Source organism: Phacochoerus africanus, chromosome 5, assembly GCF_016906955.1.
Source record: "Phacochoerus africanus isolate WHEZ1 chromosome 5, ROS_Pafr_v1, whole genome shotgun sequence".
NCBI lineage: Eukaryota > Metazoa > Chordata > Mammalia > Artiodactyla > Suidae > Phacochoerus > Phacochoerus africanus.
In genome coordinates, this window is record NC_062548.1 from 55,867,091 (window position 1) to 55,890,395 (window position 23,305).

General features: G+C 40.6%; 1 protein-coding gene across 2 annotated transcripts in view; it reads right to left on the reverse strand.

Annotated features, from left to right (window-relative positions):
* IL1RL1 (interleukin 1 receptor like 1) overlaps nucleotides 1-23,305 on the reverse strand; it is a 50,853-nt gene that overhangs the window by 21,634 nt on the left and 5,914 nt on the right. The window contains exons 5-10 of one of the 2 annotated variants that reach the window (XM_047781334.1): nucleotides 21,902-21,973; nucleotides 20,419-20,560; nucleotides 20,182-20,327; nucleotides 7,783-7,929; nucleotides 6,648-6,815; nucleotides 2,794-3,098 (exon numbers count right to left, since the gene is read on the reverse strand). In XM_047781334.1, coding sequence (XP_047637290.1) covers nucleotides 2,794-3,098; nucleotides 6,648-6,815; nucleotides 7,783-7,929; nucleotides 20,182-20,327; nucleotides 20,419-20,560; nucleotides 21,902-21,973 — 980 coding nt within the window. The remainder of the gene's footprint in view (nucleotides 1-2,793; nucleotides 3,099-6,647; nucleotides 6,816-7,782; nucleotides 7,930-20,181; nucleotides 20,328-20,418; nucleotides 20,561-21,901; nucleotides 21,974-23,305) is intronic. The other variant, XM_047781335.1, reaches the window with a different exon arrangement.

The following is a 23,305-nucleotide window of genomic DNA, read 5'->3' on the forward strand; positions in this document are numbered from 1 at the left end:
AGTGGGAACAAATCCAACTAGGAACCATGAGGTTGCAGGTTTGACCCCTGGCCTTGCTCAGTGGGTTAGGGATCCGGCATTGCCGTGAGCTGTGGTGTAGGTCGCAGACACGGCTCAGATCTGGCTTTGCTGTGGCTGTGGTGGAGGCTGGTGGCTGCAGCTCCAATTCGACCCCTAACCTGGGAACCTCCATATGCTGCAGGTGCAGCCCAAGAAAAGACCAAAAGACAAATTTTTTTTAATAAATAAAATACATTTAAAAAATAAATATGGGAGGGGCAAATTGAAGACAAAATTATTATGAGCTAGAGAAAAGATTATTATAAAATCCTTGTTTTGATAGCCTATATAGTTGCTGTAGAAAGATCTCAAATTTGGCTCTGTGCTTTTGAGTAGCTAATGTAAATAAGGAAATAAAATCAGTTCCAACATTTCTTATGTTCATAAGTCAAAAACACCTCTTTTAGGTGAGTGGAGAAGCAGGAATAAAGGCACATCTCTTCCTGATAGTAAGTCTGGACAGAATTTATTCTTGAGATGTCCTCACTGAGAGAGAACATAGAATATAATCCATATTACAAGAAGCACAGTGAAATGTTTTAACAACTGTTGTCATTTATTGAATTCTTACGTGGTTTAAATACTTTGTTTTTCCATTTGATTAGCATAGAAGTACAAAGTATTTGGAATTATTATTCTTATTTTACCTAAGTTAACTCAGTTTTGGAGTAGATAAATAATTTTCTGTGGTCACACAGCTGGTTGATAGTAGAGGATGATATATTTTTTTGTTTGTTTTTAAATTTTATGGCTGCACCCTGGGCATATGGAAGTTCCCAGGGCAGGGACTGAATTTGAGCTGTGACTGCAACCTACAGTACCTCTGTGGCAAAGCCAGATCCTTTAATCCACTGCGCCTGGCCGGGGATCTAACTTGCGCCTCTTCAGTGAACAGAGCTGCTGCAGTCAAGTTCTTAACCCACTATGCCACAGTGAGAACTCCATGACTTCTTGATTCCAAGTTCTATCATTTTAATCAATCAACTACACAGCATCATTTTCATTGGATAAGTTTTTAGTAATTCAGTAAAATCCGATGTCACCACATAAAAGCACAATAAGACTAGGGAAGGTTAACTAGAAGTAGCCAAGAAAGATCTAAGACCCTCAGCCAAATTTGAATTTCAGATCCATTTCAGATGAAATTTCATCCTCTGAGTTCAACTTTAACTGATGTCTTATATTTTATCTGGCAATGCCAATAGATTTAGGGTGTATAGATTTAGATTATAGTGTATCTAGAGGCATGGGTAACTATAGATCCTTCAGGCAACCTTCCAGAAATATGACTTCTTTTCAGGTGAGATTCTGCAAGGTGTTAAAAGACAGCGAGTTCAAGGTTATACTTCCTGCCAAGGGTCTGGAGCACAGTTTTCTTTCTCAGTTAAATACAAAAGCATACAATTTACTAGCAGCTCTGTTGAGGGTAAGATCTCCAGCCATGTGCAAAATCTGAGTTCCGACAGGACTCCCAGCCTGAGGCAGCTCTGTCTTAGCTATGGTGTGTTCTAAAGCCCCTGAAGGCCTGTGAACACTAAGGAATTGATGGTAGTGGCCTTGACTGTGCAAATTAACTTCAGTTTTACCAAAGCTGTTCTGCCAAAATGTGCTACTCATTTCACATAAAGGTTACAACAAACCAAGCTTCTCAAATTAAAAAAAAAGATGCTTTAATTGGGAGATAGAAGATGTACTGGTATGGTCATTAGAGAATGATTTATAAAGATGGCTATTTAAACTGGACATAACTTAGCTATCCAACAATAAATAATTAGGCATGTCATCAGTAGCACAACCATGAGATGGAACACTATGAATATTGTAAAATGTTAAACTTAAATGATAGGTCAAATGCTTTTATCATGAAAGCAGAAAAAAATGTGAAAACTACACATTGTGTAATCACAACAGTATAAATGATAAATTTAAATATGAATTAAAAAATTTTAAATGCAAATTTACCAAAATTTTAAATTAATAATCTTAAGGCAAGGCATTTATGAATATTCTATTACTTTTTCTTTCATATTTTCTGGTCCTTCTATAACTTTTATGGTGAGAAAATTTTTTTAAAGAGAATAAAAATATGTGAAAGAAATTCTAGAACTGAAAAAAAATTTTGATTATAATGTCAATTGGGTAATTAAGTAAGGTACTCCAACAAAACTGGCAATATTGGGATGATAAAGCTTAAGCCTCTGACCAAATAAAATCTAATACATTCTGGCATGTTGTGAACAAGGTTTAGTACCAATGTGGAGCTTGAGGGAATCTGAATGTTATTCAAGATTCCATGAAAATTGAAAACTTTCAGTGTGGTCAAAATGTAGGATATCAATGAGGGAAAACGAGCAGGAGAGAGAGAAGGAAGCAGTGAGAAGATGCTGGGCCACAATGGAGAAGGACTAGCCAAGGAAATGGGGAAGGAGTGCGAGATGGGCAGAGGGGGCTTCAGGATGAATGAGGATGCTTTTTGCATCCACCCAGAATCAGAGAAAGGGAAGTAAAGTTAGTACATGGAACCTGAGGTCTCAATACCCTCCACATTCCTATTTCTGGAGCCTCAGCTCCCAGTGTTTGGTACAGCAGCGAGACCCAGCTGGGAGGAGTTTGGAGCCACAGAACAGGGTGTGTTAGCTGTCAAAGCAAGCGGGGCTACTCCTGGGCACTCAGGGCCTTGGAGCTGGGAGTTTTTCTTGGAAGTCTGCTTGGCACAGGCATGTGGTACCGCACCTGCTTCCAGAACTTGGAATTCAGGGAGTGTTTGTTGGCTACATGGTCTTCCCTCCACTTGATGGTCCCCTGCACTTTGATGAGGTGCTGGAGGGACTCTTGGAGCTCCCCAAACTGTAGTCCACCAGGTGGGCACAGGGCCTCCATTTCGATGAGGATGGCCTTGGAGTCATTCTGGATGAGGGCGCTGTGCAACGCGATCTCCTGCTCATAGGCTAGCTCCTTGCTGTGTATGATCTCAGGAGTCAGGATGAAAATGTGCCGCCTGCTCTTCTGGATGCTGGTTTCCACTGCAGTGACTGTATCTGGTAATAAAAGACACGATGAAAGGGCTAAGACAACACACACCCCTCTCGCTAGGAGAATATCAGCCCCAAGCTCTCTCTCTCCGTTCCCAGGCAGAGCAATCCTAACTGAATAGAGTCCATCAGTTCAATGGGCATGTAGAGATATGGAACAGGGGACTTGGAATTCAGGGTCACTGGCTACACACTATCTTCTTAGAAAATGTGCTAACATGTTGTAAATGCACTTAGAGTTTTAAATCTCTTATCAAGGAGTGCAAGCTCAGGACCTCTCTGAACTGATTAAAGCCTCTAGGCAGCCCTGGATCCACTTAACCCCCAATAGTTCTATTTTAGAAGCCTACTTGATCCAGACTGAAAAAAACCTTAAGGAAGATTGGATTCCCTTATCAAATCAGTGTTTATGGAGCATCAACTCCACTGTGATTTCATTGAACTTCTGGGTGGACATAGAACATGCAAAACACCTATTTCTCCCAGCAAGGGGGGAACGGCATGATTAAGGAAGCACAACCACAAACATAACAACTCAAGATGTTCTTAGAGAGTGGGGGCTAAAGACCGCTAGTCCTCATGGTCTGAAACAGGAAATAGATGTGAAATAGTGCCAGATGGAGACCTTGTGTCATCCGGAATCCTAACAGAAAGCTCGGTACACTCAAAGGCACTAACTAAAGAGAATTTAATGAAAAGACAGTTTATAGAGGATGTGAGCAGAGCCATGAGAAATCAATGGGAGATTTTCAGGACCCCACAGCTGGAGATGAGACCACCCTCCAGGTGTGAAGGGGAGAGAGAGATTGTGGAACCCAAGTTCGTGTACCAGACTGAGGAGGGCCAGCTGCCAGGATCTGGTGCTCCAGCAGAGGAGCACAGCTACCCAGGTGACCCCACCCAGTGGGGACAGGGAGGTGCCCTGCCCTCTGAGTGTCTGCCAGTGCTTCCCACTGGCCAAGCCCAGTGTGGAACAGAGGGCAAGGCGGTGATGGCTTCCATAAGGACCAGCCACCTGGGCCGCTGGATGGAGGGGGGTGCAGAGTGGATTTGAAGGAGCAAATGGAAGGTAACTTATGGGAAGAAATACCCTGCATGGACCAGTCATAAACTTTTTCCAAGGGAAGAGTAAAGTTTGGTGTTGTTTTGTTGGATTTTATTTTACAGTTGAGCTAAGATCAGGGATACAGTTGCAAGACAGGAGGTTGGAAATCTTTCCAAGTGAAAAACAGCAGAATAAAAACAACACAGGTTTGGGCACTTACGCTTGTCTGGGGAGAATTGTAACTAGACAAAGGATTGGAGGATCTAAGAAAGGACAGATGGAGAGCTTGTGGCCCGATGTAGCACCTGGTGTGACATCACAAAAAATTAGAATCTCCACAGACTCTTGGGCCAATCTGTAACATGCAAAGAGCATCTGAGTACCATGACATCACTCTCTACTCACATGGGTACCCAGTGGGGAGAACTGGAGGGAGAAGAGAGCCTCAGGAGAGATGTGAGTTACATTTTCCTGAACTGTGCACTTTGCCTGTCTCTCAAGCCAGTACTAGACCATTAACATTACCCAGATATTCCAGGAAAAAACAGATTCACCAGTCTTGTGTACTTTTAATTCTATAGGCAATTTAACCCCTCTTTTCTGTAGGAATGCCACTTTAAACTCACTGCCAGTTCAAACTCACATTAACTTCAGAGGACTTCACCTTCATCATGGCCCTGCCTCACACACACTCTGAATGCTTTCTGTTCCCTGAGAAATTCCAGAAAAGTCAGAAGGAGGGTTCATAGGTACTTATACATATGGAGGGAAAGAAGGAGGATGACTGAAATGCTGGATTTGTGACCCAACTCTCAAAAGCACATGATGTCATTTACGGATATTAAGAAAAAGAAAAAATGCTCAACATCACTGATTATTAGAGAAATGCAAATCAAAACTACCATGAGATACCATCATACACCAGTCAGAATAGCCATCATTAATAACTCCACAAATAACAATTGCTGGAGGGGTGCAGAGAAAAGGGAACCCTCCTGCACTGTTGGTGGGAATGTAAGCTGGTACGACCACCATAGAGAACAGCATGGAGGTACCTTAGAAAACTATACATAGAACTACCTTATGACCCAGCAATCCCACCCTTGGGCATATATCCAGACAAAACGCTTCTTAAAAAAGACACATGCACCTCTATTCACAATAGCTAAGACCTGGAAACAACCAAAATGTCTATTGCATGTTCACTGCAGCTCTATTCACAATAGCCAAGACATGGAAACAACCAAAATGTCTATTGACAGATGACTGCATTAGGAAGATGTGGTACATATACACAATGGAATACTACTCAGCCATAAAAAAGAATGAAATAATGCCATTTGCAGCAACATGGATGGAACTAGAGACTCTCATCCTGAGTGAAGTAAGTCCGAAAGAGAAAGACAAATACCATATGATACCACTTATATCTGGAATCTAATATAAGGCACAAATGAACCTTTCCACAGAAAAGAAACTCATGACTTGGAGAATAGACTTGTGGTTGCCAAGGGGGAGGGGGAGGGAGTGGGATGGATTGGGAGCTTGGGGTTAGTGGAAGCAAACTATTGCTTTTGGAATGGATTAACAATGCGATCCTGCTGTGTAGCACTGAGAACTATGTCTAATAACTTATGATAGAGCATGATAATGTGTGAAAATAGAATGTATACATGTTATGTATAACTGGGTCATTATGGTGTACAGTAGAAAAAAAATTGTATTGGGGAAATAACAATAAAAAAATAAAACTCCAGGAACAGTGAAAAAAATTAAACAGAAGACACACTGCTATTTGTCCTCATGAGAATAGAAATTAGCAAAATTTCACCAGCATAAGGAAATCATAAAGACTTTCTGAGTCCTCTCACATATTTTTGCCAATGCCTCTGAAGAGTAGAACAAAATTCTTTTTTGAAGTCCTCCTTCAAATTTTCTAGAGAGAATAGAGATGTCAGTTGTCCTAGTGGTGGATGTAAATTAAGGTCAGGGCTCTGCTAAATCCACAAGGATGCCTCAGCTTGTCTTCACATCACTGACACAACTGTGAGGATCTTAAGATCCAGGTGGTGATGAAGGAAGGTCCAAAGAAGGAGATACCATCTCCTTCTGGAGACTTTTTTTTTTTTAATTTTTAGGGCCACACCCAAGGCATATGGATGTTTCCAGGCTAGGGATCGACTTGGAGCTGTAACTGCTGGCCTACATCACAGCCACAGTAACGCAGGATCTGAGCCACATCATCTGCAACCTTCACCACAGCTCACAGCAATGCCAGATCCTTAATCCACTGAGTGAGGCCAGGGATCGAACCTGCAACCTCATGGATGCTAGTCAGATTCAGTTTTGCTGAGTCATAATGGGAACTCCAGGAGAAATATTCAAAAGCTCTAGTCTTAAGATCTGAATAATGATTGAAGCTCCTGATCCAAAGTAGAGATAAGCCCACCTATCACTTAGCCTTCTGATGAATGTGAATTTCTGTTCCCTATGTATGTTGAGAGTTTTACCTTCTCCAGGGAGTAGATCTCTCCCATAAATGCATAAGTTGTAGCCACATATATTTTCAAGAACGTCAGGCAGAATCTGGTGAACAAAGGACTCCACAGGGCTGTCCCCCTCCTGACTGTTTCTGCAGTTCCGTGGATAGATTACATAAGCATCATAGATCTTTCCATCTGAACATGAGAAAAAGAAACACAACTTTGTTGCTTGGTCCTAAAATTTGGGCTCTTGGTAAACATTTTTTAGGGAGTTTTTTGGTCATTGGTGAATGCATCTCATTCCCCCAAATATCCTAGAATCCAGAAATGGTGACAACAATCTACTGCCACAAAATGTCATCAGAAACAAGTCTTAGTTCCAAAGGTCTCCTTTCTATTATCTCAGAGTGAATGATAGACAACAGGCCAGATCCTGACTAGTTTAGCTTATTGTCAAGTTTGACTAATAATCTATTAATAAGTATGGATTGCCACGGATAAGGGGCTCTCTGCTGTGCCAGGCAGATGCCAATATTGCCATTTGTTTTCTGCATGGGGAAGTACAAATGCTAAAGGCTAATGTGATGAAGGAGTAGAAGTTTTTAAGGGATCTGAATTTCCCACAGATCAAGCAATCAGCTCTAGCTGAATGACCCATATGGAAGATCAAAATTATGTCTGCCTTCAAATGAAAGAATGGCATCTACCATCATGTGTGTACATATGTGCACAATTCTAGGTAAGGCACTTTATGGAACAGGGTTTCTGGTAAAATGCACCTGCATTTTGATGGACCTTTCTAACCTGTTCATTTCTGGAGAACAGAAACAACTTTGTTAATGTTTTGACTTCCACAAAATTTTACCAATACACATTTCCCAAAATGCCTTTTTTGGGCTTGGAGAAGATTCTGTTATTGGGGCTTCAGTATGAATAGCAATCTACTGAGAGGAAAATTAGGCTGTTGAGGTGAATCTCAGAATCCCGAGGAGTGACAAGGGTGGATGGAAAGCATCCTGTGAGTGGACTCAGAAAGATTTATTGATGATGTTCTAGCCAGTAAGAGAGAATCTGGGTTTAGTAGCATAACTGTTAAGAGATTATTCGAAAAGCAACCAACAGCCATTAGAGAAAAATCTTTGGAAGAAAACTTGAAACTTACCATTCCTAGTTTTGTAAGGTCTAGCTATGTCTCTCCAGAGCAGAAAAATCTCGATCCAGAACACTTTTAGAATTATCATGAAGACATTGATTAGCAATAATAGCGTGCTAAATCCTGCAAGCATATAGTAGGTGTTTTGCTTATCAGCTATTAAAAAGAGATGGGGAGAAGAAAAATGATCATTATTATTACTAAAACAAGGGGAAATAAACAAATACACAGATGCTGGCTTCCCTTGGGTGTACAAGAGATTCATATAGGGGATGTCTATGTGGAATTTTCATCACCGTTTGGCGAGTCTGTAAATTAAAGTTTACTGAGCCCCTACTTTGGGTGAGGCACTGGATTGGGCATTATAAAGAATTTTCAGGGGGGAGGTGGAGCAAGATGGCAGAGGAGTAACAGGTCACACACACCTTCTCCCACAAACACATCAACAAAACACACCAACATGTAAAAAACTACTCGCACAGAACATCAACTGAATGCTGGCAGAAGAACTTAAACCTCCAAAAAGGGCAAGAAACTCTTGACATAACCAGGTAGAACAAAAGAGAAAAAGAGAGAGAAAAGGAATCAGGATGGGACTAGCATTCTCGAGAGGGAGCTGTGAAGGAGAAAAGGAACCCACCTCCTGGGAAGCAGCCTAACTGACGAAAGATTGGCTGAGTCAGGAGGACCTCAAAGTCACCAAGTAAAGCATACTAGCTGGACTGAGAACAGCAAAGCAGAGCGAGAGCCACACAGACCATCTGAACCACCTCCCAGATACCACAGCCTGATGCTTGGGCTGGGGCTGGGCCTTGAGACTCATACTCGGGAGGTCAGTCCCAGGGAGAGAACTGGGGATGGTATGAGGGGCTAAGGAGCAGTGTTCCATGGGCTAAGGAGGGTAATGCCATGGCAGAGGGCACCAGGAGAAGGTTTGGACCTGCAGGAGAGGCAAGGATCCATTGTTGGGGAGGGGAGAGGAGGAGGGGCGGGCCGACATAGGAAACTCCCTTTGTTGGAGCATGTGCATGCCTGCGGGCTTAGAGGGCAGGGCCACTCTGCAGAGGCTACAGGCTTCGAGAAGCCTCTTGCTCTTTTAAGGGAGATTAGGCACTTCTTGTGCAGGCTACCAGTGGCCCACCTATTGTGTGGGCTAAGGGCATAAGGGGGCTAAGCATGACGTGGTGCCTCTTGCACGATCCACAGGTGGCAGGGGCAAACTGCAAAGGCCAGAAGGAGGCGTGGCTTGCCACCACTGGGGGCCTGTGAATGGGATCTACCAGCGACCCCAGTCACCTCAGGGTTTGCCAAAAAAGAAAAAAAGAGGGCATTGCAACAAAGCACCATACACTGTTGCTCTCACTCCCCTGGGAACACACCCATCCTGCAGCTGCCACTGCCAAATGCTCTGGGTGACCCCCAGACACTTGGTCACTGTCCCTTCCCAAGACCCTACAACTAGGAGCAACTGGTGCAGCACCCCCTGTGTGGCCTAAATGGGACAGGGTGCTTCTTGCATGGTCTGCAGAAGGCAACAGGGGCAAACCCCCTCAGCTATCCCTGATTCCAGAGGTGGGCATGGCCCACTGGCATTGGAGATACTTGAACAAAAATCACTTGCAGCCCCATTCACCCAAAGGGCACCACAGAGGAGGACTTTGTGACCAAACACCACCTGTTGGTGCTCTTGCACCTCTGAGAACATGCCTGCCCTGCTGTTGCCACTGCCAAATGTTCCAGGCAGTACCCACATGTCTGATCTCTGTCACTTCCCAGGATCCTGCACACTTTTATAACACCTCATATGTGGGCTAAGTGTGATGGGTTTCTTCATGCATGGTCTACAGGTGGTGGGGGCAAACCACAGCAGTTATCACTGACTATAGAGATGGTCATGGCCTGCTCCCAATAGGGGTCCCTGAACAGGCACCAACTGCCGTTCCAATCACCTCAGAGGAGGGCATTGCAATCAAATACAAGCTGCTGTTGCTCTCGCTTCTCTGGGCACTCAAGCACCATCCTGTTGCTATTGCCAAGTGCTCTGGTGAACTTGAAGATCTGCCTAGAGCTTATTACCACTTCCCAGGGCCCTGCAACTGGGAGTAGCCTGTGCCACCTTCCTGCAGGTCCTTTCTTCTATTGAGAGCCCAACGACCAGGCATTGACTGCTGATCCTACCCATTGCCTCCTTTTCCCTGAAAACTCACTGAGCATCCTGGGAAAAACAGCCTTCTCAAAAGAAAGAGACAGCAAATATTCAAACTCCCACACCAAAAATAAATAGTAACCCCCCAAAAATACAAAGGAATATTTTTGCATAGAAGTAGCCTTACAAGACTACAGTTTGACTTCCCTGAACTCACAGAAAAAGAAAAACACAAGCAAGATGAAGAAGCACAGAAACCACTCCCAGTTAAAGGAACAGGAGAATTCACCTAAAGCAGACAACAATGAAACAGACCTCTGTAGTCTGACAGACATTGAGTTCAAAAGGGAGGTACTGAAAATACTAATGGAATTAAGAGAGGATATTAACAGAAATGCACATTCCTTTAGAAATGAACTAGAAAATATAAGGAGGAGCCATAGAAAATTCATTTGCAGAGATACAAACTGAGCTTAAGGCAATAAAGACCAGAATGAATAATACAGAGGAATGAATTAGTGACATGGAAGATAGAATAATGGAAATCACCCAATCAGGACAGCAGACAGAAAACCAAGTGAAAAAAACATGAAAGCAATATAAGAGACATATGGGATAATATAAAGCAGGCCAATCTACACATAATAGGAATTCCAGAAGGAAAAGAAGAAGAAAAGGGGATTGAAAATATATTTGAAGAAATTATGGCTGAAAACTATCCAAATCTAAAGCATACTGCTATCAAGATACAGGAAGCACAGAGGGTCCCAAGCAAGCTGAACCCAAACAGGCCCACACCAAGATATATTATAATAAAAATGGCAAAAGTTAAAGATAAAGAGAGGACTCTAAAGGCAGCAAAATAAAAACGAAGCATTAATTATAAGGGAACCCCCATAAGGCTATCAGCTCATTTCTCTACAGAAACACTACAGTCCAGAAGGGAGTGGCAAGATATATTTAAAGAGCTGAAAGGAAAAAATTTGCAACCTAGAATACTGTATCCAGCAAGAATATCATTTAAATTAGAAGGGGAAATAAAGAATTTCTCCAATAAACAAAAGCTAAAAGAGTACAGCAATACTAAATCCATTCTAAAAGAAATACTGAAAGGGCTTCTCTAAATTAAAAAAGAGAGAGAGAAAAAAAAAGAAAAGAAGAATTAGGATGGAGGAGACCACAGTTGGAAAGCAATCACTTAAATAAGCCAGCATATAGATCTAAACATGAAGATGTGTATATAAAAAAAAGACATCAAAGTCATACAATGTGGGGAAGGAAAGTAAGAAAATATAGATTCTTTTTTTATTTTAATGATGTATCTGAGCCTATATGACTATCAGGCAAAAGCAAGCAGATATAGGAAGGGCTTTACTTGCTTGAAAAACAGGGCAACCACAAATCAAAACCAAACATTACACTCACAAAAACTGAAAAAAAAGTACTCAAGCATAAAATAAATGGAAACCATCCAACCCAAAAAAGAAAAGAAGAAAAGAGAAACATGTAATCAACTGGAAAAAAAAGGTTTAAAATGGCAATAAATACGTATCTATCAATAATCACCTCAAATGTCAATGGGATAAATGCTCCAATCAAAAGACATAGAGTGGCATATTGGATAAAAAAGCAAAAACCATCAATCTGCTCTCTACAAGAAACTCACTTTACAGCAAAGGACACATATAGATTAAAAGTGAGGGGATGGGAAAAGATATTTCATGCCAATGGACAAGACGGGAAAGCAGGAGTTGCAGTACTCCTATTAGACAAAACAGACTTTAAAACGAAGGCCACAAAGAAAGACAAAGAAGGACACTATTTAATGGTTAAAGGATCCATCTAAGAAGAGGATACTACAATCATCAATATATATGCCCCTAAAATAGGATAACCCAGATACCTACAACAAATATAACAGACATAAAAGGAGAAATCGATGGGAATACAATCATAGTAGGAGACTTTAACACCCTACTCACATCAATGGACAGGTCCTCTAGACAGAAAATCAATAAGGCAACAGAGATCCTAAAGGACACAATAGAGAAGTTAGACTTAATAGACATTTTCATTACATTCAAAAAAATCATAATACACATTCTTCTCAAGTACACATGGAACATTCTCAAGAATTGCACATACTGGGGCACAAAGCTAACCTCAGTAAATTTAAGAATATAGAAATTATTTCAAGTATCTTCTCTGACCACAATGGCATGAAACTAGAAATCATCCACAGGAAAAGAAATGAGAAAAAACTTACTACATGGAGACTAAACAACATGCTACTAAAAAAACCAAGGGGTCAATGAGGAAATCAAAAAGGAAATTAAAAAATACCTCAATACAAATGATAATGAAGACACATCCACTCAAAATCTATGGGATGCTACAAAAGCAGTGCTCAGAGGGAAATTCATAGAAATACAGGCCTTCTTCAAAAAAGAAGAAAAATCTCAAATCAGCAACTTAACCCACACCTAAATGAATTAGAAAAAGGAGAACAAACCTTAATTCAGCAGAAGGAAGGAAATCATAAAATCAAAGAGGAAATCAATAAAATAGAGATTTAAAAAAATCAAAGAAATCAATAAAACCAAGAGCTGGTTCTTTGAAAAGGTAAACAAAATTGACAAACGTTTGGCTAGACTCACTAAGAAGAAGAGAGAAAAAACCCAAATAAACAAAATAAGAAATGAGAAAGGAGAAGTCACAACAGATACTACAGAAATACAAAAAATCATGAAAGAATACTATGAACAATCGTATGCCAACAAATTTGACAACCTGGAAGAAATGGACAACTTTCTAGAGACTTATAGCCTGCAAAAACTGAATCAAGAAGAAATAGATCAACTGAACAGACCAATCACTAGAAATGAAATTGAATAAGTCATAAAAACACTTCCTACAAATAAAAGTCCAGAACCAGATGGCTTCACAGGTGAATTCTACCAAACATACAAAGAAGAACTTATACCCATTCTCCTTAAACTTTTTCAAAAGATTGAAGAAGAAGGAACACTCCCAAAGACATTCTATGATGCCATCATCACCCTAATTCCAAAACCAGACAAAGATACCACCAAAAAAGAAAATTATAAGCCAATATCTTTGATGAATATAGATGCAAAATTCTCAACAAAATTTTAGCTATCCAAATCCAAAAACATATAAAAAAGATCATACACTACAACCAGGTGGGATTCATCCCAGGTGCACAAGAATGGCTCAACATACACGAATCAATCAATGTCATACACCACATTAACAAGAGAAAAGTCAAAAACCACATGATCATCTCAATAGATGCAGAAAAAGCATTTGACAAAGTCAAAAACTCTCACCATAGAGGGAACATACCTTAACATAATCAAAGCCATTTATGACAAACCCACAGCAAATATAATACTCAATGGAGAAAAACTGAAAGCCTTTCCGCTAAAATCTGGAACAAGACAAAGTTGTCCACTCGCAGCACTGTTATTCAACACAGTACTGGAAGTGCTAGCCACAGTGATCAGACAAACAAAAGAAATAAAAGGCATCCAAATAGGAAGAGAAGAGGTAAAACTGTCACTGTATGCAGATGACATGATACTATATATAGAAAACCCTAAAGACTCAACCCCAAAACTACTAGAACTGATCAACAAATTCAGCAAAGTAGCAGATATAAGATTCACATTCAGAAATCAGGCGCAGTTCTGTATACTAACAATGAAATATTAGAAAAGGAATATAAAAATACAATACCTTTTAAATTTACACCCCAAAAAATCAAATAACTGGGAATACACCTGACCAAGGACGTAAAGGACTTATATGCTGAGAACTATAAAACATTTATCAAGGAAATTAAAGAAGATGTAAAGAAATGGAAAGATATTCCATGGTCCTGGGTTGGGAAAATTAATATTGTAAAAAACGGCCATACCACCCAAAGCAATATACAGATTCAATGCAATTCCTATCAAATGACCCATGACAGTTTTCACAGAACTAGAACAAACAACCCAAAAATTTATATGGAACCACAAAAGACCCAGAATTGCCAAAGCAATCCTGAGGAACAAAAGCCAAGCAGGAGGCATAACTCTCCCAGACTTCAGACAATATTACAAAGCCACAGTCATCCAGACAATGTGGTACTGGTACCAAAACAAACATACAGACCAAAGGAACAGAATAGAGAACCCAGAAATAAACCCAGACCCCTATGGTCAATTAATCTTCAACAAAGGAGGCAAGAACATAAAATGGGAAAATGACAGTCTTTCCAGCAAGCATTTCTGGGAAACCTGGACAGTCACATGTAAATCAATGAAACTAGGACACACCCTCACACCATGCATGAAAATAAACTCAAAATGGTTTAAAGACTTAAATATAAGACAAGACACTATCAAACTCCTGGAAGAGAACATAGGGAAAACATTCTCTGACATCAACCGTATGAATATTTTCTCAGGTCAGTATCCCAAAGTAACAGAAATAAAAGCAAAAATAAACCAGTGGGACCTAATCAAACTGACAAGCTTTTACACAGCAAAGGAAACCAAAAAGAAAACAAAAAGACAACTTACGGAATGGGAGAAAATAGTTTCAAATGATGCAACTGACAAGGGCTTAATCTCTAGAATATGCAAGCAACTTATACAAGTCAACAGCATAAAAGCCAATCAATCAATGGAAAAATGGGCAAAAGACCTGGATAAACTTTTATCCAAGGAAGATGTACAGATGGCCAACAAGCACATGAAAAAATGCTCAATATCCCTGATTATTAGAGAAACGCAAATCAAAACTACCATGAGATACCACTTCACACCAGTCAGAATGGCCATCATTAATAAGTCCACAAACAACAAATGCTGGAGGGGTGCGGAGAAAAGGGAACACTCCCTGCCCTGTTGGTGGGAATGTAAGCTGGTATGACCACTATGGAGATCAGTATGGAGATACCTTAGAAAACTATACATAGAACTACCATACGACCCAGCAATCCCACTCTTGGGCACATCCAGACAAAACTCTCCTTAAAAAAGACACATGCACCCTCATGTTCATTGCAGCTCTATTCACAATAGCCAAGACATGGAAACAACCCGAATGTCCATCAACAGACGATTGGATTAAGATGTGGTACATATACACAATGGAATACTACTCAGCCATAAAAAAGAATGAAATAATGCCATTTGCAGCAACATGGATGGAACTAGAGACTCTCATCCTGAGTGAAGTAAGTCCGAAAGAGAAAGACAAATACCATATGATACCACTTATATCTGGAATCTAATATAAGGCACAAATGAACCTTTCCACAGAAAAGAAACTCATGACTTGGAGAATAGACTTGTAGTTGCCAAGGGGAAGGGGGAGGGAGTGGAGTGGTTGGGGAGCTTGGAGTTAATAGATACAAACTATTGCCTTTGGAATGGATTAGCAATGAGATCCTGCTGTGTAGCACTGGAAACTATGTCTAGTCACTTATGATGGAACATGATAATGTGTGAAAAGAGAATATGTACATGTATGTGTAACTGGTTCACCATGCTGTTCAGTAGAAAAAAAATTGTATTGGGAAATAACTACTAAAAATAATAATAAGCATTAATAAGTAAAAAAAAGAATTTTCAAAGCATAAGGGGGTATAGAGACACATCTAAACTAAGATAGGAAGTGAAAGCATTCATTTTAGCTAACAGAGGTTTTAGGAAGGAGCACTCCCTCCATGCTAGGCTGGGCAATGAAGGCTTCCTGCAGGATGAGGTCCCCGGATGATAATTAGAATTCAGATTGCTACCCAAAAAAGAAAAGTATCTTGGTAAGAGAGGATACTGTGCAATGGGGGAGTTTTCTGAGGAAGGAGGATAATCCAATTTGGGGAATTACTGGAACATATCACTGGGGAGGTGGGTCTAAGGCTAGGTTCTGATCAGACTTGAGCCTCCAGCTAAAGAATTTTGTCTCTATTCCAGTCATGGGAGCCACTGAAGGATGTTGAGAGGTTTATTAACAATGAAAGTGGTTCTCAAGCAAGGTTAATCTCATGGTAGTGGAAGTTTCATTTCTGAGGAAAGAGACCACATTTATTCAGAGTAGAACAGGATGGGAAGTTCCCACTGTTTCAGAGTGAAAGATGAGGAGGCTCTAGACTCCTGTATTCCTGGAAAAGAGTGGATGAGCCTGGTGTTGGCAGCATTGAGGAGAAAGAATTATCAAGTCTTGGGGATGTATTGCATCTGGGGTTAGTGGCATAGGAATGCAGGAAAAAAAAAAGAGCTAAGTAAGTCTCTGATACATCTTTGGTGAGGTCAAATTACTGGGTTTTAAGTCCTAATCATGCTCTCTATTTTCCTTTTGGTGAACATCATTTAGCCATCACTGAACTTTTATCCTTACTCATTGCTTCACAACTTATGTGTGCAAGAAGGCTCTCATCTTCATGGTATCAGATGTATACAAACTGAACAAAAGAACTGTGCTCATCAGTAGTATTTTTGGCTGTTTTAAGTTTGCTTCCCTCTTTTTTTTTTAATTTTATGGCTGTACCCATGGCATATGGATGTCCTGGACCAGGGGTTGAATTTGAGCCACAGCTAAGGTAACACTGGATCCTTTAACCCACTGTGCCAGGCATGGGATTGAACCTGCGCTTCCACAGAGACCCAAGCCGCTGCAGTTGGATTCTTAACTCACTGTACCACAGTGGGAACTCAACTTCTCTCTTTAAAATCATTACAGATACTATCTTACAAATAGTCCCACTTATGCAGAAACATGAAAAGACTCTCAAATGAGATTTGGCTGAAAAGTTTTCTTTCATTTTCATCTGATCTCAAAGCATGGGCTCCTGGTTTTGCCTTAGAAAATCACTGGCCCATGTTCACACATTCCTCTGTTAGTTCATCAGCTCCCTGAGTACCTAGCACTTGGAAATCAAGAATGACCAAGGTGAAGTGATTCAAAACTCGGAGTGGGGGAGGGACTGAAAATGTTAACTGAGCCTCGTTTCTGCACTGGTTTAAAAGAGAAATACTTTCTACTTAAATTATTTCAACAAGATTCCTCTCAAGTTTCCTTTTTCTCAAATCCTATCTGGAAGCACCCTGGGAATCCACATTTCTCATGGAAGTTGTTGTGAAATAGTTACACATGTGACTGGCTGCTTTCAACTAGAAGAAAGACATTAATCCAGGACATGAAGGGAAGTTGTTCAATATCTCCCTAAATGTCAGTGACTTTATAAATGTATAAATAATTCTTGTATGTAATGACTAAACACTGAATACTTTCTGTAAGTGCTTATAAAGAGGAAACACTTCTTGCCTTTGGCTATGGGCTGTGTAACTGTGGTACCTGGCCAATTATCCAACTTCTCTTTGCCCCAGTTTTCTCATCTATAAATTAGACAATAATAAAAGTCTCTTCATTGTGGTGATTTTGATAAAACAAATGAAAAATTAAATGGAAAATAATGGCAAGTCCTGGTACATAGGGAACAATGAATGAATGTGTGCTACTCTTATTATGAGTATCAAATGTTTAATGATATTTAATAATATGGGGACATAGGGTTTTATGGTTTTGTTTTTAAAAATTTAAGACAATGCTATAATTTCTTTTATTCTATGATTAGGAATAAAGGAATTAGTTGTGACCATTAAGAGCAGTTATAACAATTTTTAATTTACACAGTTGTCAAAAGAGTATAACCATGTTGATTTGAAGAAAAACAGGTGAAAGATAGCAAATCCAGCTAAATTAGAAGGAACGAAATCACCAAGTACATGTAAGATGAAAACAATTCTGATACATAGGTACCTGAGGGACATTCATAAAGTGACAACAGAAGCCAAGCATGGGGATAAGGACACCATGGCAATTAAGGGGGTGGGGCCTCCCCTTTCCTGCAGGATCTGTGGTGCCCACCAGCCCCACAAACATCGCCCAAAGGTAACTTTGCAACATGGCCCACATGTGCTGGTCCTGTGGTGACACAGTTACAACTGGAATTATTCTGACAACCCACAGAACAGGACAGCATTGAAAATCATCTATAGTCCTCATGATTCCACTGGTTTTAAAAAATTAAAAATCAGTGGTTAAAGTGTAGTTAAAACAAGAAAAATGCCAAGCACCACGTCAGGCAGAGACAAAAGGACCATTATCCCATTGGTGGTCTGTTTTCTCTTCTCTCCCAATCACGCTGTACCTTTGTGGGTTTATCCAAGTTCATCTGGGATACCCCCCACTTGGGGGTATAAAGTGGGATTTTAACTCTCCCTGTTGTGGCTCAGAGTAAGGAACCAACTAGTACCCATGAGGACATAGGTTCAATAAGTGGGTTAAAGATCCTGTGCTGCTGTTACCATGAGCTTTGGTGTAGGTTGCAGATGCTGCTAGGATCTGGCATTGCTGTGGCTATGGCATAGTCTGGCAGCTGCAGCTCCAATTTGACCCCTGGCCTGGAAACTTTCATACGAGAAAGTGCAGCCCCCCCCCCCAAAAAAAAACCTACATAGTGGTAAAGTACAGGTAAAAAAATATAGATATTTGCCAAAAATTTCTCCCTACTCTTTGTTACACTGGATGAAGTGTTTCATCTAACAAATGGAGTGTCTTTCCCTGGACATGCAAACAAGTAAGGGAACTGACAGATGCCCGGGAAGGAAATATTTGAACAATTATTTTTGCTTTCATCATTGAGTACAGTAACATATGTGGGGAGTGAGAGGAAGATGTGCTTGCCCCAGAGGGAAGGAGTGTGGCCTCACTGACTTGTTAATGCTGTCTGGGCGTGTGGATGATGAAAAGCACAGTGACTGTTCCATGGCTTCTCTCTGTCTTGAATTCTCTACAGAGGATGTATCCCCTTGTTGCCTACACCCAAGACAGATCGTTTCTCCACCTGCCTCCTCCTCTCATGGGAATATTTGTGAAAGAGAATGTTACCTTTTTCAGAGATGATGCATAGTGCCTGAAATCAATCCACTGAAGAGTAGTCAGTTTCACATTTTTATAACTATTTTATTGCATCAGGTTATAATGAAGTCAGTCAAAGCAGGCTAGATCGAGAGTAAACTACAAACTAACAAACTTCTAGGGAAACTGTAAATAATTCGGCCTCTCCAACTTATGAGGAAAGTTATTCAACCTAACCAATGTAAATGTGTTGTGTTCTTATGAGTGTAATTAAGACTTATAGCAAGAGAAAGAGAAGTGTACAAACATAGTTTTCCTTGATAACTTTAGTGTGTGTTCATTTATTCATTCAACAAATAGTTACTGAGCATGCGCTGGGTGCCAGGCACTTGTACCACAGGATGCCAAGATGGGTAAGATGTCATTCCTGCCTTCATGAAGTTTACAGTCATGTGGAGCAGAACCTTCAGACAGATCTCTGTAAGTGTAACGAGTGCAGTGACAGAGACAGAATGCCATAGGAATACAGTGAAGGATGTACTCCAAACTGCTGTTCAAGGAAGGCTCCTTGGAAGAGGTGACAATTGAATTGCGTGTTGAATAACAGATGCAATAAAGAAATTGTCTGAGCTACCAGACTCCCCATGAGTTCCACCTAAATTTAATATCTTATAAAGTTTAATAATTATAAGGCATGTCTTATTACAAAGTAGCAGCTAAGATTTTTCCTACTGGACCAGGCAGTAATTAAATGCTTTACCTTTTCTTTGACTTTGCCAACCTCACTAAAAAAACAAATAAGTGTTCTTTAGGAAAAAAATTACAAGTTATAAAAGGGAACATATTTGTTACAAAAATTATAAAAGGTAACAAAACAATGTGATCACTGTTTGCTGTTGTGTTTTCTTTCACATACAGTGAGATGGGGTTAATGGACTGGAACGGCCAAGGAAGCATTTGGATTTTGGAGAAGAATCAAGAGGAGGAGGAGAAGAAGGGAAAGGAGAAGAAGGGGGAAGAGGGGGACTGGGAATTGGGGAGGGAGAGGAGGGGGACTGGGAATGGGGGAGGGGGAGGAGAGGAAGAGGAGGTTAAAGAAGTGAAGCAGTGGAGATGTGACCAGACAGCAGGAAATATTCTGAGAAGACCAGATTACAAATGGTCAGCATTCTCAAGAGAAGGACAAATTATGAGATGGACCACTCTGTTGTCTTGATGGATTCCCCTGGAAGCACACTCCAACACTCTGCTGTTCTCTAAGAAAGTGATTTTAGCTTAGAGTTGATACAGCCAATTCCGGTGACCTAAGTCTCAGAGACATGTCTTACTTGAATTTTTCCTCCTTAGTCGCATGGTGCGCTTGCTCAAACCATGCAAATTCAAGGCCGCACAGTTGTACTTCAGAGATAAATCCTCTTCCTTTACTTCCTTTATCATTAAAATGGTGTTTAAGCAAGTCAGCTCACTGCTGAAACTAAGAAGGCAATCTGTTACTTTTGGCGCCTACTTTGCAGTTGCAAACTGTGGGAAGGGAAGGGGGTGATTCAGCTACAGGTCAAAATTACCTTTGATTTTGCTCTTGTACCTCTTGTATCCTTGCTTCACTATTGTTCTTAACATTTTTTCCGTTAACCTGCCACAGCACGTCTGCCATGATCTGAGGGCCTTTCCCAAAGCAAGCAGAGCACGTTATGTTTGCTGGTTTTCCTAGATGAGAAGGAAAGGAATTCACCAATAAAACTAAGTTCTGCAAACAGGACTTTGTTTAATGTAATGTGAACAAAACCTCACAGAACATCTAGCGTGAGCCATGAATTTCCCTTCCGTGTCTTCCCCACCTTCTTCTCCCATCTCCCTGACCTCCTCCTCTCCCTCACCATCTTCCTTGCACTCCCAGTTCAGGTTGACGCTCAGCCCCCACTCCCCTGCAGCAGAAACTGAAGAGACTTCACTAACACCACATTACAATCTAAGATTTCCCTTTCCTATATACATTATAATTTATTTTATTTTTTTCATTGTAATTTATTTTTAACTATCCTCTTGCACAACTTCCTCCCCCTACTGAATTCTCTTCAGGTCTCTGTAAACTATCTTTGCAGGTAAGGCAACTCTACCTGACTCAGCTATACTCCTAGTGTTTAATCCTTCAATGAGAGCACACCCCATTCCCACTCCTGTAACTTGCAACTTCCTCCCTTCAAAACTGAAAGATTAAGGGCTGCTTCCTGCCCTCCCTTTCTGAGTCCTTAGTTTCTATGTCAAGAATTAGGCATCTGAAGAGGAATGAGGAGCTCAAAGTCTCTTAGAAGGTGACAGTAGTAAAAACAAATGATCAGAACACAAGATATACTAGTGTCCTAATAGAAAGCTAGACAACATTTTCTTTGGTGGCCCTGCACTTGATCAGATGGTGGTTCTAACCCTTCCCTCTAGAAGGTAAGGAGGCTGGCATGGAGGATTTCACAGAGAAGGGGATATTTGAGCTTAGCATCTAGGAGTGAGAAGGAGAGCATGGGAAAAAGCAGGGAAGAATGTGGAAATCCTGCAAATCAGTGGAACAACCATGAGGTTGTCAGTCAGTGTGGTCTTGTTTTACATGCTAAGAACTTTGAAGTGGATTCCATATCTAGAAGGGAACCAGGAAAGGCAGAGATGGGCAGAGGCAGAAAGTCTGGCTCACCCTTCTGCCATTGTTTATCCACACCCTTGGGTGTGTCACTGAGCATATCCAAGTCTAAGTATTCACAAGCATGCAGTGGGGACAATGTCAACTGCCAGATAGAAGTGAAAAGGAAATGAGGGTACATGCATGAAAGTACCATGAATTACAAAATGCAGTAGAAATGGACATGCTGTATATTGTTGTGACCACATGTTTCTAACACTAGCAAGTCCCTGAGATTGGTGTTTCCAAATAAGGCATCTCTTTTAAATGTTAAGATCCTCTAAGCTAATAGCCCAACCTCCACTTGGGGAATTCAGAACAGGAATCATATGGAAGGATTTTCCAGGCAACGTGTGCAAGTACTGTTAATGTTTTCTTACCAATTTCCACATCCTTTGTTTCATTTTGTGAAGGAGCTATAATTTCTGGAAACAAAGAAACACTTTGCTCATCTGAAATTAGAGATGAAAAGAGAATGGAAATATTAGGAGGGTGTTGGGTGGGCATCAATATAAAGCTTGTATTTTCATACTTCTATCTTATTTCATAGTCACATTTCTCAAGTTTTTGGATAGTGACCTATGGCAACAAATACGCATGCATGTACCCACACACAAATGAAACAAAAGCATTCTAGTGATACTTTCTCTTACTATCTACTGTGTTTTTTGACATCTTTATTTTGTTTTTTTTTATCATTGAAACAAATGCTATTTGATCCATGAAGTTAATTGCATGATGTAGCAATTGTCAGTAAACCACAATTCTATAGAAGAAGCATAATGCTACAGGGGAGATTTAAAAAGACTCACAAAAGTGATAAACCTAAGTCCACACTTCTGCCAACTGCTTTCCTCCCAGGGGGCCCACCCTATCAGGAAGTTCTAATTCCTGTGGCACAAATGCCTAGAGACAGTGAAAGAAGGGGTCTTGTGGAACATGGCTGCATTTCTGCACTCCTTGAATCTCAATTATTTCAGGACCCTACAGGTTTTGATGTGAAACACCGAGATGCACTAACCCCAGTGTTGTCTGGTGATGATTATCCTACAGGAATGGAGCATTTGAAAACTCCAAACAAAAATGTCTCTCCACTGTTGCTTTCCCCTAAGAAATCTGCCACATATAAAAGTGCTGCTTCATCTACACCAATAAGTCCAGCTATGCTAAGAAGACCTCAACTCTTTGTAAATTTGATATTTTTGATTATAAAGTCTTGCCCTTGTGGGATTTTATAAAATTTAAAGTAAATTTGAAAAAAAATAGAATTAAATGACCTCCTGAAGGTCATGGATGATGTTGAGAGCTTTAAAAACCACCCAACAACATCTATGTATCTCTTTATAAAGCTTCTTACTGAGAGAGGATTAAGATGGTGGAATAGAAGGACTGGAGCTCAACTTCTCTCCTAAAAACAACAAAATTCACAACTAAAGGCTGAGCAATCTCCACCCAAATGGACCAGAAACCTCAAAAAAGATACCCTACTCCAGAAGAAAAAGAGGAGGCCCACATCAAGAGGTAGGAGGGGCGATTTCATGATATAAACAACCCCATACCTCTGGGGTGGGAAGCTCCACAGACTGAAAACTAACTGGTTCACAGAGACTCACCTACAGGAGTGAGAGTTCTGAGCCCCACATCAAACCCTCACCTGCAGGGATCTGGCACTGGGAGAAAGAGCCCCTGGAGCATCTGGCATTGAAGGCCAGTGGGGCTTGTGTGCAGGAGCTCCACAGGACTGGAGGAAATGGAGACCCCATTCTTAAAAGGTGCACATGGAA